At 44.5% G+C, this 14,552-nt stretch overlaps 1 protein-coding gene across 6 annotated transcripts in view; it reads left to right on the forward strand.

The window, feature by feature from the left end:
• Nucleotides 1-4,663, forward strand: part of LOC124133943 — a 98,048-nt gene extending 93,385 nt beyond the window's left edge. For all 6 annotated transcript variants that reach the window (XM_046498543.2, XM_046498544.2, XM_046498542.2 and 3 more), the window contains one exon: nucleotides 119-4,663. In XM_046498543.2, coding sequence (XP_046354499.2) covers nucleotides 122-2,074 — 1,953 coding nt within the window. In that variant the 5' untranslated portion in view covers nucleotides 119-121 and the 3' untranslated portion in view covers nucleotides 2,075-4,663. The remainder of the gene's footprint in view (nucleotides 1-118) is intronic.
• The last annotated feature ends 9,889 nt before the right edge of the window (nucleotides 4,664-14,552 follow it).

The raw sequence follows: 14,552 nt of genomic DNA on the forward strand, positions 1-14,552 counted from the left end.
AGAATTCCCAATCAGTTACCTCCATCTTGACACTGTGACAAATTATTATTGTTCCATGAAATGTTATTGTTCCGTCGTGGTTTAGGAATGAGAATTAATGAGCGTTTTTTCATTGTAGACAATGGCTGACATCGAGTTGACGGGCATTCGGTCACGTGACCCGGACCGACCCACATTCGACTCGTCACAGGAAGGCCTCCTGTCAGCGGAAACTCAAGATCCCGGTTTAGCCAATGGGAATGGACACATCCAGCCTGAAAGCGAGGCTTTCCTTGGACTCGGAGGCGTCGACAAGCCCACGTCGGTCTCCGTGTTCAAGAGACCAAGACGGAAATGGTGGATTTTAGTGATAATAATATTCCTTGTGGCGATCTTAATACTTGCAGTATTCGTGGGAGTGTTCTTCAGTGTTTCAAAAGGTAATGAAATGAGGCCTGCTACATGGCTCAACTCAACGACCATCAACGCCTCTTTGGTGGTCCCTCCTCCATCTCCATCTCCATCTCCGACGCCTAAACCACCACCCGAACTCTACATCCAGAAATTCCAGTCTTTCAGGGATTCCAGCAGCAGCAAGCTATTTGAAGTCACATTCAGTAATGGAACGACACTCCGGACCTTTGGCCACAAGGGCATGGATGGGAGCTTCCATTCCTTGTTCTCTATAAGTGTTGGAGACGCCAAAGGGTCGGACCTCACCCACATCCAGTTTAAAGGAGAAAACAATTTCGCTTCTGTTATGTTACCCGACGGTACTATTGTTAGCTATGATTGGACACACGGATTTAAGAGTCTGGAGTGCAAAGTATTTTCAGTGACAAAACCGGGTGACGATAGTTCGGTTCCGCTATCGCACATTGTTACGTTACCCCTCGGAACGTATTCGGAAATATTCGTTCGTATTTCCAAAGGACTCATCAAACCTCATGTTCAGTCACGGACTAATGTTTCTCGCGAGGAGTGCAACTCCCGTCTCCCCCTGCGTGTGACCAAGTGTGGGGGGCAGTACACATACCACGGGTCGTTCATCCAGGGGTTACTCACCACAGATGGGGGCCCACATGTCATGATGGACGCTCTGCCCTGGCCAACCACCCAGGATAATTGTCACGAGAATCAGAAAGAGATGCCCAACTACTTTTTACCCCTTCCTTTAGGTGGAAATGTGTCAGCTGAAAAAATGAAGGAATCTTTTTGCTCAAGCGGGACAAATGTGTTTATAAACTTGTGTTTATCGATCGAGGGATCGGATACGACGCTAGACCACGACATTTGCACCGAGGTCGCGCGTACGGTCAAAAATGAGAGAGATGTGCTTTATAATCATATATATGGCAGCTGTTTTAAAATCTTTCATTCCATTCGTCTAACATGTGTAGCACTTAAGGTGTCCAGTTCCAAAGGTGTGAGTACCAACGACTTCGGTCTATCTAAACTGGAGATTTATCAGAGTCTGTGTATGAACACCAGCAGCACCCTGGACGTCTTACGGGGCTCGCGTCTCGTGGTCGGTGTAACGGCCTACTGCCCCTCGGTCCTTCCACTCTCTTCTTATCAGCAGCATATATATTTGAACCAATCAAATCCAGGCACTCTTCAAAATATGATTCGCATAAACTGTCCTAGTTCACCGGAAGTGACGCGATTCGTACTAGGGCATAAATACATTGGTCCATCTCCATCCGGACTTAGTAAGGGCGGGATGGTTGATCACATCCTCCGTGTTTGTGCCACGTGCGCCTTCGGGACTAAGATGGAGGTGGAGGTGACACGTGACGACACGTGTTGCTATAACAACTGCACCCGGGCAAAACTTTGTGAAATTGGCCCGAACACTCGTCAGAAGGAGATGAGTGAGTTTGACAAACACAGTGACATGTATTGCCATCAATTCCTGGCAGGATTCAACAATACAATGCCATCTGTTGATAAAAAGTGTGTGAGTGGCTGTAGGATGGAATTCAGTGTGAACTTCAAGCTTTACAACACTGAAACAGAGCAAGTATTTTATCACCAGACACTCACGTGCGACCAGGACAATAGTTTCTCGTGTAAACGGACGTTCGGGAGGTAGTAATCTCCCCTTTGTGTAACATGTCATCCATGTGTGTGTTCTTTGGTCGTCATCTCCCTTTGTGTAATACGTCATCACAATGTGTGTTCTCTGACGTTGGCATAGTATCATGCATTACCAGTCATACAGTCGTGCAACGGCTCATAATGTGACTCTTCATAACTATCGTTCAATTGTGACGATACCACGTTTTACAACAGGGATAATATTATTGTGGCCAGTGTGCAGAATACGTCAGTATCCAGAATTCCAGAGTTTGTTTGAAAAAAGCATTACATTAAGCACCAGCATAAACATTCCAAGCAACGCTTGCCGAGTGACTGTCCTGTGTACAGTGAATCCTTTCTTCTTTCTTTCAGCTTCAATTTATTCTATTCAAGTCACTATGCTCAATGCACTCTTCTATTCGCACACCTGTTGTCCTGCTGAGGCTGTGAGGCTGAAACAGTTACGGAGTATCCAGCATGGGATGTATTGTTGGACAGACATTACTAGAAGTTGACGGTTGACAAAGTAGAGACAATTAATGGATAACAGCTTCTTTATTCACTGTTAAAGCGCGCTTGACAACGGTATAAGGATCTATACCGAAACGTCGCCTTTACAGTAAATAAAGAAGTTGTTATCCATAAATTGCCTCTACTTTAGCATGGGATGTGTTGATATCTTCAGTGCCCGGAGGGTGCTCCCGTGTCGCCTGTTCTTGGATGGGTATATGTTGTGAACCAGTGTTTAGTATTATTTCTTTCTGTGATTGCTTCTAATCGTGAAGGGACAGCTGCACTGTCTCCTCCAACATTCCATGTCTGATGTCTGTGATATGGCGTCTGAATGTTCCACAGTTGTGTTGAGATTTTGTTCCAGAGTTCGGTGTCCTTCGTCGGATCAGATCTGGTCATACAAAGCCTTCTTTGCCAAGAGATCACATGGCAAGGCCAGTTATCTGTCATGAGCCACGATACATTCTTATGCATAAATCTCTATTTTGTGTTCCTATCTTCAACAGCTTTGTACATGTATTTCACGAACGTTTAATGCTAAGAACCTTTGTCATAAGTTAGGGTGATGATGAAATTGGGTCATTAGTTGGAAATGGGTTTTCAAAAAAATCAAGAACATGAGGAACTTGCGACGCGCGATTTGATATTCCCAGAAAATTCTTGAAAAACATATTTCTGCTTCAAACTGTTGAAAGAAAATAGAAATTGTCTGCCACCAAAAATACATTATTGCAAGAGGCTTTTTCTTATCTAGTTCTTCAGCTGTAGATGAAAAAATCTAGTCTCCTCCCTCCCCCAATCCAGATGATCAAATGATCGGAACCTTGTAAAGTTTATCTCAAATCAGCCATTTGTAAACCCATTTCACCGATGCCACAACAAGTAGATGATATCAAGGGAATCAAATTTGCTCAATGTTACAAATTAGAATCTTGATAATGTGGGTAAAACTGTATGAATGTAGGCCTAGGAGATTGCCCTCATATTTGAAGACGACCGTGATGTGTTGTCTATTGCTCGATATTTGGCGTTAATCATGTCAGGTTCTTTAGCATAAAGGAAACATGCCCGACGACGGGAGCTTAATCAATCATTGCAGAGCTAAGTCAGGCGGAGTCGTGTACATAGCACAGGGATCACGTGGATGGTAATACAAACATCATATTCAATCTCTGTTGTGTATATATGTATATATATTCTTACTGATTGTTATTTCCTCACATTCACAGTTATCCATGTATTTATCATCATATGTTTACAAGGTCGAGTTATGTGTTTGATATTTGCGGAAATTGTTAAATATTTGAAGATCACCTAACAGCAATTTATTTCTAATCACCCTCAAATGTTTTATCGCTATATTTGCACATGAACACATGGAAAAGGATCTGCACAACCGATGTGGTGATCGAGTTTTGTCCGTGGCTTCATATAAAGGTTTAGTATCCACACACGACCGAATCCGAGGGTGAATCAGCCAGCGAGATCTTTCGTCACCACTCGCCCCTTTCCGTAACCTGCAGGAAGATCCGTTTACTATCGACTGGACTTATGTGCGAAAACGTGTACGACTATGATTAAAATTCGATGAGTGAATTCCTCGTTATAAATCTTCGTTTATAGTAAAGAATAAACCCAGCAGTTGCCAATTTCCTCTTTGGTCGTAAACAGCAACTGTGTTTTTAAATTATACGTAAAACTTGCGATGCCGAATCGCAAGTTGTTCAACAAATTGACTTATCTATACCGTTTTCCCGCTTGCTCTGAGACGGAACCCAGTTAATAAAATGTCCACCATAGGGACACGAAGTGCCATTCGGCTTATCCCTGAATGACACGAGTGGTGACGAATGCAGTGTGACCTTCCGCGTGGATGCTTAGTGATGTTTGAGGTCAAGTGATGATAATAGCTTACAGACGCAATGGGACAATTCAGTGCCCTCGGTTTCACGCACGATATTTTTTTCCCCATTCATGAGAACATTTTTATCCGTTGATAGTTTATGCAATGAAAGTGCTATTTATTTCTTTAATTTGTGCAATATGTTCATATAAAATACACTGATTGTTTCTATCGTCCAACAATTCACACCTGTGTTCACGTGTATTTATGTTTGTTTATTTGTCCAAACTGTTGATGATGTTGTAAAGTTACGACGACATAATTTCTACCAATTTCTTAAGAAAGAGAATTTATGGATGTCAACTTCTTTATTATGAGTGAGTGAGTGAGTATGATTTGACGCCGCCTTTAGCAATATTCCAGCAATATCACGGCTGGGGACACCAGAAATGGGCTTCACACATTGTACCCATGTCGGGAATCGAACCCGGGTCTTCGGCGTGACGAGCGAACGCTTTAACCACTAGGCTACCCGACCGCCCCTTTATTTTGACGAAACACAACGTTTCAGAGTATATGCCTACTCCTTCATCAATCACCTGATGAAGGAGTAAGCATATACTCTGAAACATTATGTTTCGTCATAGTAAAGAAGTTGACATCCATAAATTCTCTTCCTTATGTGTCTCACTTCTAAATGCCATTCAAAGACTTACCAATTTATTGTTGTTCATACACACCAATACAGAGCCACGTAAATCTGTTCTCCATGTCCTTACATTTCTCATATTAAGCATTTGCAACAGCCATCATCTTATGGTTGTGAGCGAGCGAATCGTCTTTAACGCCGCGCCATATTTTAGCTGTATCACGACGACCTATTCTACTCATCTTTTGATAGGGATATTTGTATCTTTTGTTGATACACGAAACTGATTCTCACAATATGGCATGTGTACAGTAAAGTACGGTTATAACGAACTCGAAAGGGACTACTAATTTTAGTTCGTTATAACCGTAGTTCGTTATAAGCATATATACAGCATAACTACAGCAAATAGTCGGGACCAAAACAGTAAGTTCGTTATATCCGTAAGTTCGTTATAAGCGTGTTCGTTATAACCGTAGTTTACTGTATATTTAAATAGAATGACAAATTTGATGATCCCTATCAAAAGTTTAGTAGCATGTTAATCGGACCGGGGAACCGATCCACAGAGTGTTCGTAGCGCTACGACTGTCGTACCCCTGCAGTGTGACACAGACTTACGAATGTCGTACCACTGCAGTGTGACACAGACTTACGAATGTCGTACCGCTGCAGTGTGACACAGACTTACGAATGTCGTACCCCTGCAGTGTGACACAGACTTACGAATGTCGTACCGCTGCAGTGTGACACAGACTTACGAATGTCGTACCGCTGCAGTGTGACACAGACTTACGAATGTCGTACCCCTGCAGTGAGACACAGACTTACGAATGTCGTACCGCTGCAGTGTGACACAGACTTACGACTGTCGTACCGCTGCAGTGTGACACAGACTTACGAATGTCGTACCCCTGCAGTGTGACACAGACTTACGAATGTCGTACCCCTGCAGTGTGACACAGGCTTACGAATGTCGTACCGCTGCAGTGTGACACAGACTTACGAATGTCGTACCCCTGCAGTGTGACACAGACTTACGAATGTCGTACCCCTGCAATGTGACACAGACTTACGAATGTCGTACCCCTGCAGTGTGACACAGACTTACGAATGTCGTACCCCTGCAGTGTGACACAGACTTAAGAATGTCGTACCGCTGCAGTGTGACACAGACTTACGAATGTCGTACCCCTGCAGTGTGACACAGACTTACGAATGTCGTACCCCTGCAGTGTGACACAGACTTACGAATGTCGTACCACTGCAGTGTGACACAGACTTACGAATGTCGTACCGCTCCAGTGTGACACAGACTTACGAATGTCGTACCGCTGTCGTGTGACACAGACTTACGAATGTCGTACCCCTGCAGTGTGACACAGACTTACGAATGTCGTACCCCTGCAGTGTGACACAGACTTACGAATGTCGTACCCCTGCAGTGTGACACAGACTTACGAATGTCGTACCCCTGCAGTGTGACACAGACTTACGAATGTCGTACCACTGCAGTGTGACACAGACTTACGACTGTTGTACCGCTGCAGTGTGACACAGACTTACGAATGTCGTACCGCTGCAGTGTGACACAGACTTACGAATGTCGTACCGCTGCAGTGTGACACAGACTAACGAATGTCGTACCGCTGCAGTGTGACACAGACTTACGAATGTCGTACCGCTGCAGTGTGACACAGACTTACGAATGTCGTACCCCTGCAGTGTGACACAGACTTACGAATGTCGTACCCCTGCAGTGTGACACAGACTTACGAATGTCGTACCGCTGCAGTGTGACACAGACTTACGACTATCGTACCCCTGCAGTGTGACACAGACTTACGAATGTCGTGAAGCTTCGGTCGAGATCGTGGACGAGGTTTCTATGCGCTTTGAACAGTATTCCAGTTATATCACAGCGTGTCAGCTAAATGTGGGGGGAAAGTCCGATGTGATGCATTTCTCAGACTTTTAACACTTCGGTGAAATCTACGAGCACGGGTACAATTAATCGGGGCGAACCGGGATTCCAACCCAAAACTATAGGCACAGCGAACGTTGGCGCCGTAGACGACCTGGCCACACGTGCTCCTGACGTTTTAGAGTTTTTGTAAGTAATATTTAAGCTATGTAGGTATAATAGTCGGCTCCTGCGGGCGTTACGGGTCACGAGCGACAGCCGTACAGAAGTCTCACGGGGACGTAGCGGCGAGGACAATACTTTTAAAACTTCAATATGATCTATCAGATACTTTGCCATTAAGTAACAAGCTGAGTCGTATCCACACAATTGAATTGGTCTTCCCCATGGCTATGGCGGCGTCTATATTACTGCGAATCCATTTCTGTTATTACGATATTGCACAGAGGTGAGGACGCTGGTAAATTTAGTTTCGTGTGTACTGGTGGCGCAGCATACGATCTAACGCCTTCATTCGTCACACCGAAGTACCAGGTCCATATGAAGCCATGTCAAACATCCCCCGTCGTGATATTGCTGGAATATTGCTAAAAGCGGCGTAAAACAATATATTACTCTTTTTTTCCTTATGGCTCTGTATAAAATGTTTATGATTAACATTTACAATAATATTCTTGCGAAATGCTGACATGCTTATTTGGATACTTTCTTTTGTGAAATAAATCTAGATATACCATACCATACTATCTGACCGTCTTTAACTGTTGCAGTGTTTCTTACCAGCGTCACCTTATCCTCTTCTGGACGTGTCTGTTCTCTGTGTTGGTTATAATGAAAGCTGGCTGAATATCTATACCTGTTATTAGGTTACACGATGGTATATTTATGTAAGTATGGGGTCACAAATCTGCCATTTCCACGAGGTCTGACAGACGTCATACATTTCCGGTCAGGAAACTTCAACATTCAAGTAATCAGTATCACTGTAAGCTACTGAGGAAGAACCGTTGATCCGCTTACAGTCATATGTCACAGAAAGAGTCTGAAGAGAGTAACTGTATTAGGTTCAGCTTACTGCCATTAATCTCCGGTTACGATCACCAGCAACAGACAAATTGGTCATTTCATGGAATGTTTCAAATCACCCCTGGAGACAAATAACGGTAGAGTACAAAACGCGTGCTGACGCATGCGCATGTACTACACGTGTGTACAAACTGGCGTCTGACACTCTCGGGATCCATTAATCACGTTCAGCCTTCAAAATGAATATATCTCGAGTATGAGCTCCTTTTCATTCTTGAGGGCTGTTTATTGAGAGTTTGAGATACGATTAGCTGTCTATATTAGAAGACAACGTCGGTGCCAGGCCCCAAGTTCAATCACTGGCGGATTTGGAGACAGTTGCGGGAGCCGATGAGCTGTTGATGACCACTTTGAGAAGTCTAGACACTACAAACCTCGCCAGCCAACGTAATCTCCATCCTCATTTCCCCAGTCAGCATTAATCCTCCTTTGTTTCAATATCAGATGCCACTTTGATGACGTTGTCCTTGGGGGCCTCCTGTCGTCGCTCTCTCTGATCAGGCTTCGATGACCCCCTAGGGTAGGGCTCAAGAGAAAGTTTGTTTAGCCCCGAACGAGGGCAATGAAGTCCGGCGTGGTGGGATTTTAAGCAGTGGATGTAGTGTGTGAAGCTGCCGGGAAGTGTTCTTTGAAGGGTTTCTGGAGCCCTAGCAGGTACATGTCTACGTGATGGTGACTCGTTACAGTCTGCTTGAAGTAAGCTGCTGGTACCTATTTGCGGTCTAGACGTTGAAATTAGAACCATGTGTTAAGCAATAACTTTGTGATAAGGGTAACCATTAACGGCTAGGCTCACATACATCATTCAATTGAGTAAGAACACAAAAGGGGGTTTCGGACTTGAAGCAAATGTAATTGGTCACAACGTACATAGTCCCCTCATTAAAACGTTTTGCAAATTACTTCGAGAAAGTTGGTTTGTTTCTTGTTCGACTCCGCACTCAGAAGACCAATTCTAACCCGGATCTTCGTGGGTTCTTCGAGGAAGCATCATCCCTCAAAGTGTGAGATAAGTGGCTGCCCCACCAGTGAGATAAGTGGCTGCCCCACCAGGTTAGGTGACTGATGCTAGTCACCAGGCACAGAGTCTCCATCGGATCTCAGACCGCCTTCGGTCTAGTGGAAGGTCGGTTGTTCGATCCCCGAAAAGACGTTACAATATGGTTCTTTTTTTCCCTGCCTTGTGTTCGGCGTTGAGGGTATTATACAAGGACTGGTCGACTCGGAGTCAGTGTACTGTGTCTGTGTAGGATATATATGTTAAAATTGCGGCATGGCGCTATTAATGGGCATTAGTTTGGACTATAACAAGCACACACACACAAATAAACACACACGCACACACACGCGAGCATGAAATGAACGTGCAATGGTTGTGAACGTGACGTTAAACGCGTTACATGCATGAATAATGTTTGGAAGTTTTGAGCAAAAATACCAAACGTTCATGTTTGTTCGTCGTGAAGTTAACACTCATTGCCACGATTTTCAGGGAGTGTACACCTTCAAATGTAATTTTTGTTATTAGAAATGGCATTAATCAGTAAACAGTTTCCTGTGGTTATCTGCGTTGCATGGTGTTTTCTCGCTCATGGTTAATGGATACACGTCGTTACTGACAACATTATGCTGGCTTCAATTACGAGCTTAAGTAGAAACTGCTGTCATTAACTTGAGCGCAGTTTGTGAACAGGCGATAAAAGATGAAGTTTACTTGTCTGTAATTTTGTATTCAGCCACGGTAAAACCTTGTTCACCCGGAAGTCTCGCATTTCAAACTTTCTTCTTTGGGTACCGGGCAGTGTATAGGTAATGACACATCAGTGCCCCGATATACAAAAATATGAAGGTGTCTTCATAGTCGAGAACAGTGTTTGATAATATCTTAACTGACAATTGTTTGAGGATAATATTTATCTCTCGATGGGCAAGAATGTGTACAACAATGCCCCGCTCTGCGATAATCTCGTACTCAACTAACATGTGAACAGGAATCTGGTACCCTAATGCCTTCATTGACAAGAATATGGACGAGAATATGCCACTTCAATGCCTCGATAAACAGGAATATGGAACACAGCTGTCTTGGTAGGCAAGAATAGTGTAAACTGATCCCTTGATTTGTACATAATATGGTACACACGTCTTTGGGACAAGAGGAAAGACCAATGATTGGTTGGCAAGATGATGGTACTCCGATGGCTTGATGAACAAGAATAGTGTAAACTGAAGCCTTGAACTACAAACAGGTGAAGTTCTTTGATGAACGAAAGAATGGTACAGTCGTTATGGACAAGAATACATACGCGACTTCCTTACTGGACGGGAAACTGGTACACTCATGACTGATGAATAATTGAGTGAGTGAGTTGGGTTTAACGCCGCTTTTAACAGTATTCCAGTTATATCACGGCGTGTCAGCTTAATGTGGGAGGAAAACCCGAAGTGATGCAGGTCTCAGACGTTTACCACTTCGGTGAAACCCGCGAGCACGGGTATGGTGCTGACAAACCTAGAAACATAATCGGGGCGAACCGGGATTCTAACCCACAATCATAGGTTTCTAGCGTGGCCAAGGGACGCAACTCTGCACAGCGAATCGCGCCACCCGTGCCCCCCACTGATGAATAAGAATATGGTTCCTTGTTGCTTTGTTTAACAATAACGTGGTACATAATGCATTGCTCTGGCACGAACATGGTATATCAGTGCCTCCAGGAACAAGAATATGGTAAACTACTGTCTTGATGGGAAAGAACCATGTTTGTTAATGCCTTAATTAAAACTTATTTAGTGTGTTTGTTGTTTAACGCCGCACTTAGCAATATTCCAGCTACATGACGGCGGTCTGTAAATATTCGATCCTGGACCATACAATCCAGTGATTGATGTTATGATCATCTATCTACGCATTTGGGATAGGATGATATGGATCAACCAAGTCAGCGAGCCTGACCACCCGATCCCGTTAGTCGCCTTGTACGACAAGCTGAAGGCCAATTCTAGCCCGGATCTTCACGGGGCAGTACACCAATTAACAAGTGTCATGACCAATGATTCATTGACAGGAGCATAGGAAATTAATGCTGGATGGAAAAACATATGGTACATTAATGCCTTGACGGAAGCGATATGGAACTTCGATGCCATTGTGAACAACATATTGTAGTGTCGAACCTCAAAGGAAGACGATAGGCTATATTAATGCCTTGGTTGAAGAGAACATTGGTACTCCATGGAAAATAATTTAACTCGCCAATGTGTGATGTCACCAGGCATCCAGTGTGTGTGTGTGTGTGTGTGTGTGTGTGTGTGTGTGTGTGTGTGTGTGTGTGTGTGTGTGTGTGTGTGTGTGTGTCTGTGTCTGTGTCTGTGTGTATGTGTGTAAATTATCTTAATAAAAATATCCGAGAACCGAGAAGACTCTCTTCATTTTTAGATACTGCAGTAATCTAGACTTGCCAAACATAATAGACTTGCATGGGCTGTATTGGACACATTTGTTTCAGGGTCTGTATGACAGACCGAGGCAGCGTTGTGTGTGTCGAACAATGCTGGCCAGGACTTGTTTCATGCGATACGTGACATGTAACGCTGAAAGTAAATTCTTTCCCAAACAAAGAACTGTACAGGTTTATGTTGATCGATTAAAGAATGTGTAGCCACACAGCACGAGATACTCAGCTCTCGATACTTCTGTTGGTGTTTCCGAACTCTTGCGTAAAAACCCGAGCAATGCCGAATGTTTAATGTGCACGAAGGGAGATAATGCTGTCTGGTGGTTGTTTTGCCGATTCCACTGAAGTATCTCGTAAAGCTGTCAGCCGGTGGGATTACTTCCCTTTCAAATGAATTTCCTTAGAACCGCAGCAGCTGCTCGCCAAAGCCCGTCATCCGAAATGCACGGAATTTTTGATCAAAGAAAATTCCATTTTGCTTGTACTGGCACGTTTTCTTATAAAAGCGAGAAACACTGCATAATTTATTGACGAATGATGAAACTAGGGATCATCAATTTCTATTCAATTGAAACGGTTCTCCCCTTCTATTCTCATTTCTAACGAAGGAAGCTGTTTTTCCTATCGTCACCACACGTGTGATAGAAGTGAGCCGACGGAAACTAAGAGAATGATTTGTGTCTTAGACTTGATCGTTCACATCGGTGGTGAAGCCACACCGACTTGAAGGCAGGGTCAATAAATACACATTCCACCTGCGATCTGTCTGTTTTTGAAGGAGTCCAAATTTCGAATTTCACGGATTGTAGACAAGGATGCATGGCATCTCACATCTGCACCGACAGCCTGCCCGGATTCGAAATCAAGCATAGGCACAAATAGTTAAGGCAATTTTAGTTGCCCAGTGGCTGCTCGTGATCCAGGGAGGTAAGAAAGCCTGTTTTGCGATGTTGTATCAGAGCCTTCAGGTACCCATCCGAATGTAACATCACTCATTAGTGAGTGAATGTTTTCACACAATCTGTATTATATTGGACCAGTTAAAAAGGTCACATTCCGTCGGAATGCGATGGCACACAATCAGTCTGACAAAACCTGACCACAAGAGTAAGTAATGTTTTAAGCTGCTTTTAGCAATATTCCATCAATATCAAGGCGTGATGATCGAACGCTTTAACCCACCGCCCCTGAGCATTGAAGTTAAAGTCAGCCATTGTCAAATATAGTGGTGACAAACGTACTGGTGAGGTACTGCCCCGGAATCCAACTGGGAGACAAGCATGAAGTACTGGTGAAATAGTCTGGCCCGGAATCTCACAGAGAGACAAGCATGAAGTACTGGTGAAATAGTCTGCCCCGGAATCTCACAGGGAGACAAGCATGAAGTACTGGTGAAATAGTCTGCCCCGAAATCTCACAGGGAGACAAGCATGAAGTATTGGTGATATAGACTGCCCTGGAACCTCACATAGAGACAAGCATGAAGTACTGGTGAAATAGACTGCCCTGGAACCTCACAGAGAGACAAGCATGAAGTACTGGTGAAATAGTCTGCCCCGGAACCTTACAGGGAGACAAGCATGAAGTACTGGTGAAATAGTCTGCCCCGGAACCTTACAGGTAGACAAGCATGAAGTACTGGTGAAATAGACTGCCCTGGAACCTCACAGAGCGACAAGCATGAAGTACTGGTGAAATAGTCTGCCCCGGAACCTTACAGGGAGACAAGCATGAAGTACTGGTCATAAAGACTGCCCTGGAACCTCACAGAGAGACAAGCATGAAGTACTGGTGAAATAGTCTGCCCCGAAATCTCACAGGGAGACAAGCATGAAGTACTGGTGAAATAGACTGCCCCGAAATCTCACAGGGAGACAAGCATGAAGTACTGGTGAAATAGTCCGTCCCGGAATCTCACAGGGAGACAAGCATGAAGTACTGGTGAAATAGTCTGCGCCGGAACCTTACAGGGAGACAAGCATGAAGTACTGGTGAAATAGTCTGGCCCGAAATCTCACAGGGAGACAAGCATGAAGTACTGGTGAAATAGTCTGCCCCGGAATCTCACAGGGAGACAAGCATGAAGTACTGGTGAAATAGTCTGCGCCGGAATCTCACAGGGAGACAAGCATGAAGTACTGGTGAAATAGTCTGCGCCGGAATCTCACAGGAAGACAAGCATGATGTACTAGTGAAATAGTCTGCCCTGGAATCTCACAGGGAGACAAGCATGAGGTACTGGTGAAATAGTCCGTCCCGGAATCTCACAGGGAGACAAGCATGAAGTACTGGTGAAATAGTCTGTCCCGGAATCTCACAGGGAGACAAGCATGAAGTACTGGTGAAATAGTCTGCCCCGGAACCTTACAGGGAGACAAGCATGGGGTACTGGTGAAATAGTCCGTCCCGGAATCTCACAGGAAGCGAGCATGAAGTACTGGTGAAATAGTCTGCCCCCGGAACCTTACAGGGAGACAAGCATGAAGTACTGGTGAAATAGTCCGTCCCGGAATCTCACAGGAAGCGAGCATGAAGTACTGGTGAAATAGTCTGCGCCGGAACCTTACAGGGAGACAAGCATGAGGTACTGGTGAAATAGTCCGTCCCTGAATCTCACAGGTAGACAAGCATGAAGTACTGGTGAAATAGTCCGTCCCGGAACCTTACAGGGAGACAAGCATGAAGTACTGGTGAAATAGTCTGCCCCGGAACCTTACAGGGAGACAAGCATGAAGTACTGGTGAAATAGTCCGTCCCGGAATCTCACAGGAAGCGAGCATGAAGTACTGGTGAAATAGTCTGCCCCGAAATCTCACAGGGAGACAAGCATGAAGTACTGGTGATATAGACTGCCCTGGAACCTCACATAGAGACAAGCATGAAGTACTGGTGAAATAGACTGCCCTGGAACCTCACAGAGAGACAAGCATGAAGTACTGGTGAAATAGCCTGCCCCGGAACCTTACAGGGAGACAAGCATGAAGTACTGGTGAAATAGTCTGCCCCGGAACCTTACAG

Source organism: Haliotis rufescens, unplaced genomic scaffold (genome assembly GCF_023055435.1).
Source record: "Haliotis rufescens isolate VD_foot unplaced genomic scaffold, xgHalRufe1.0.p SCAF_17, whole genome shotgun sequence".
NCBI classification, from domain to species: domain Eukaryota; kingdom Metazoa; phylum Mollusca; class Gastropoda; order Lepetellida; family Haliotidae; genus Haliotis; species Haliotis rufescens.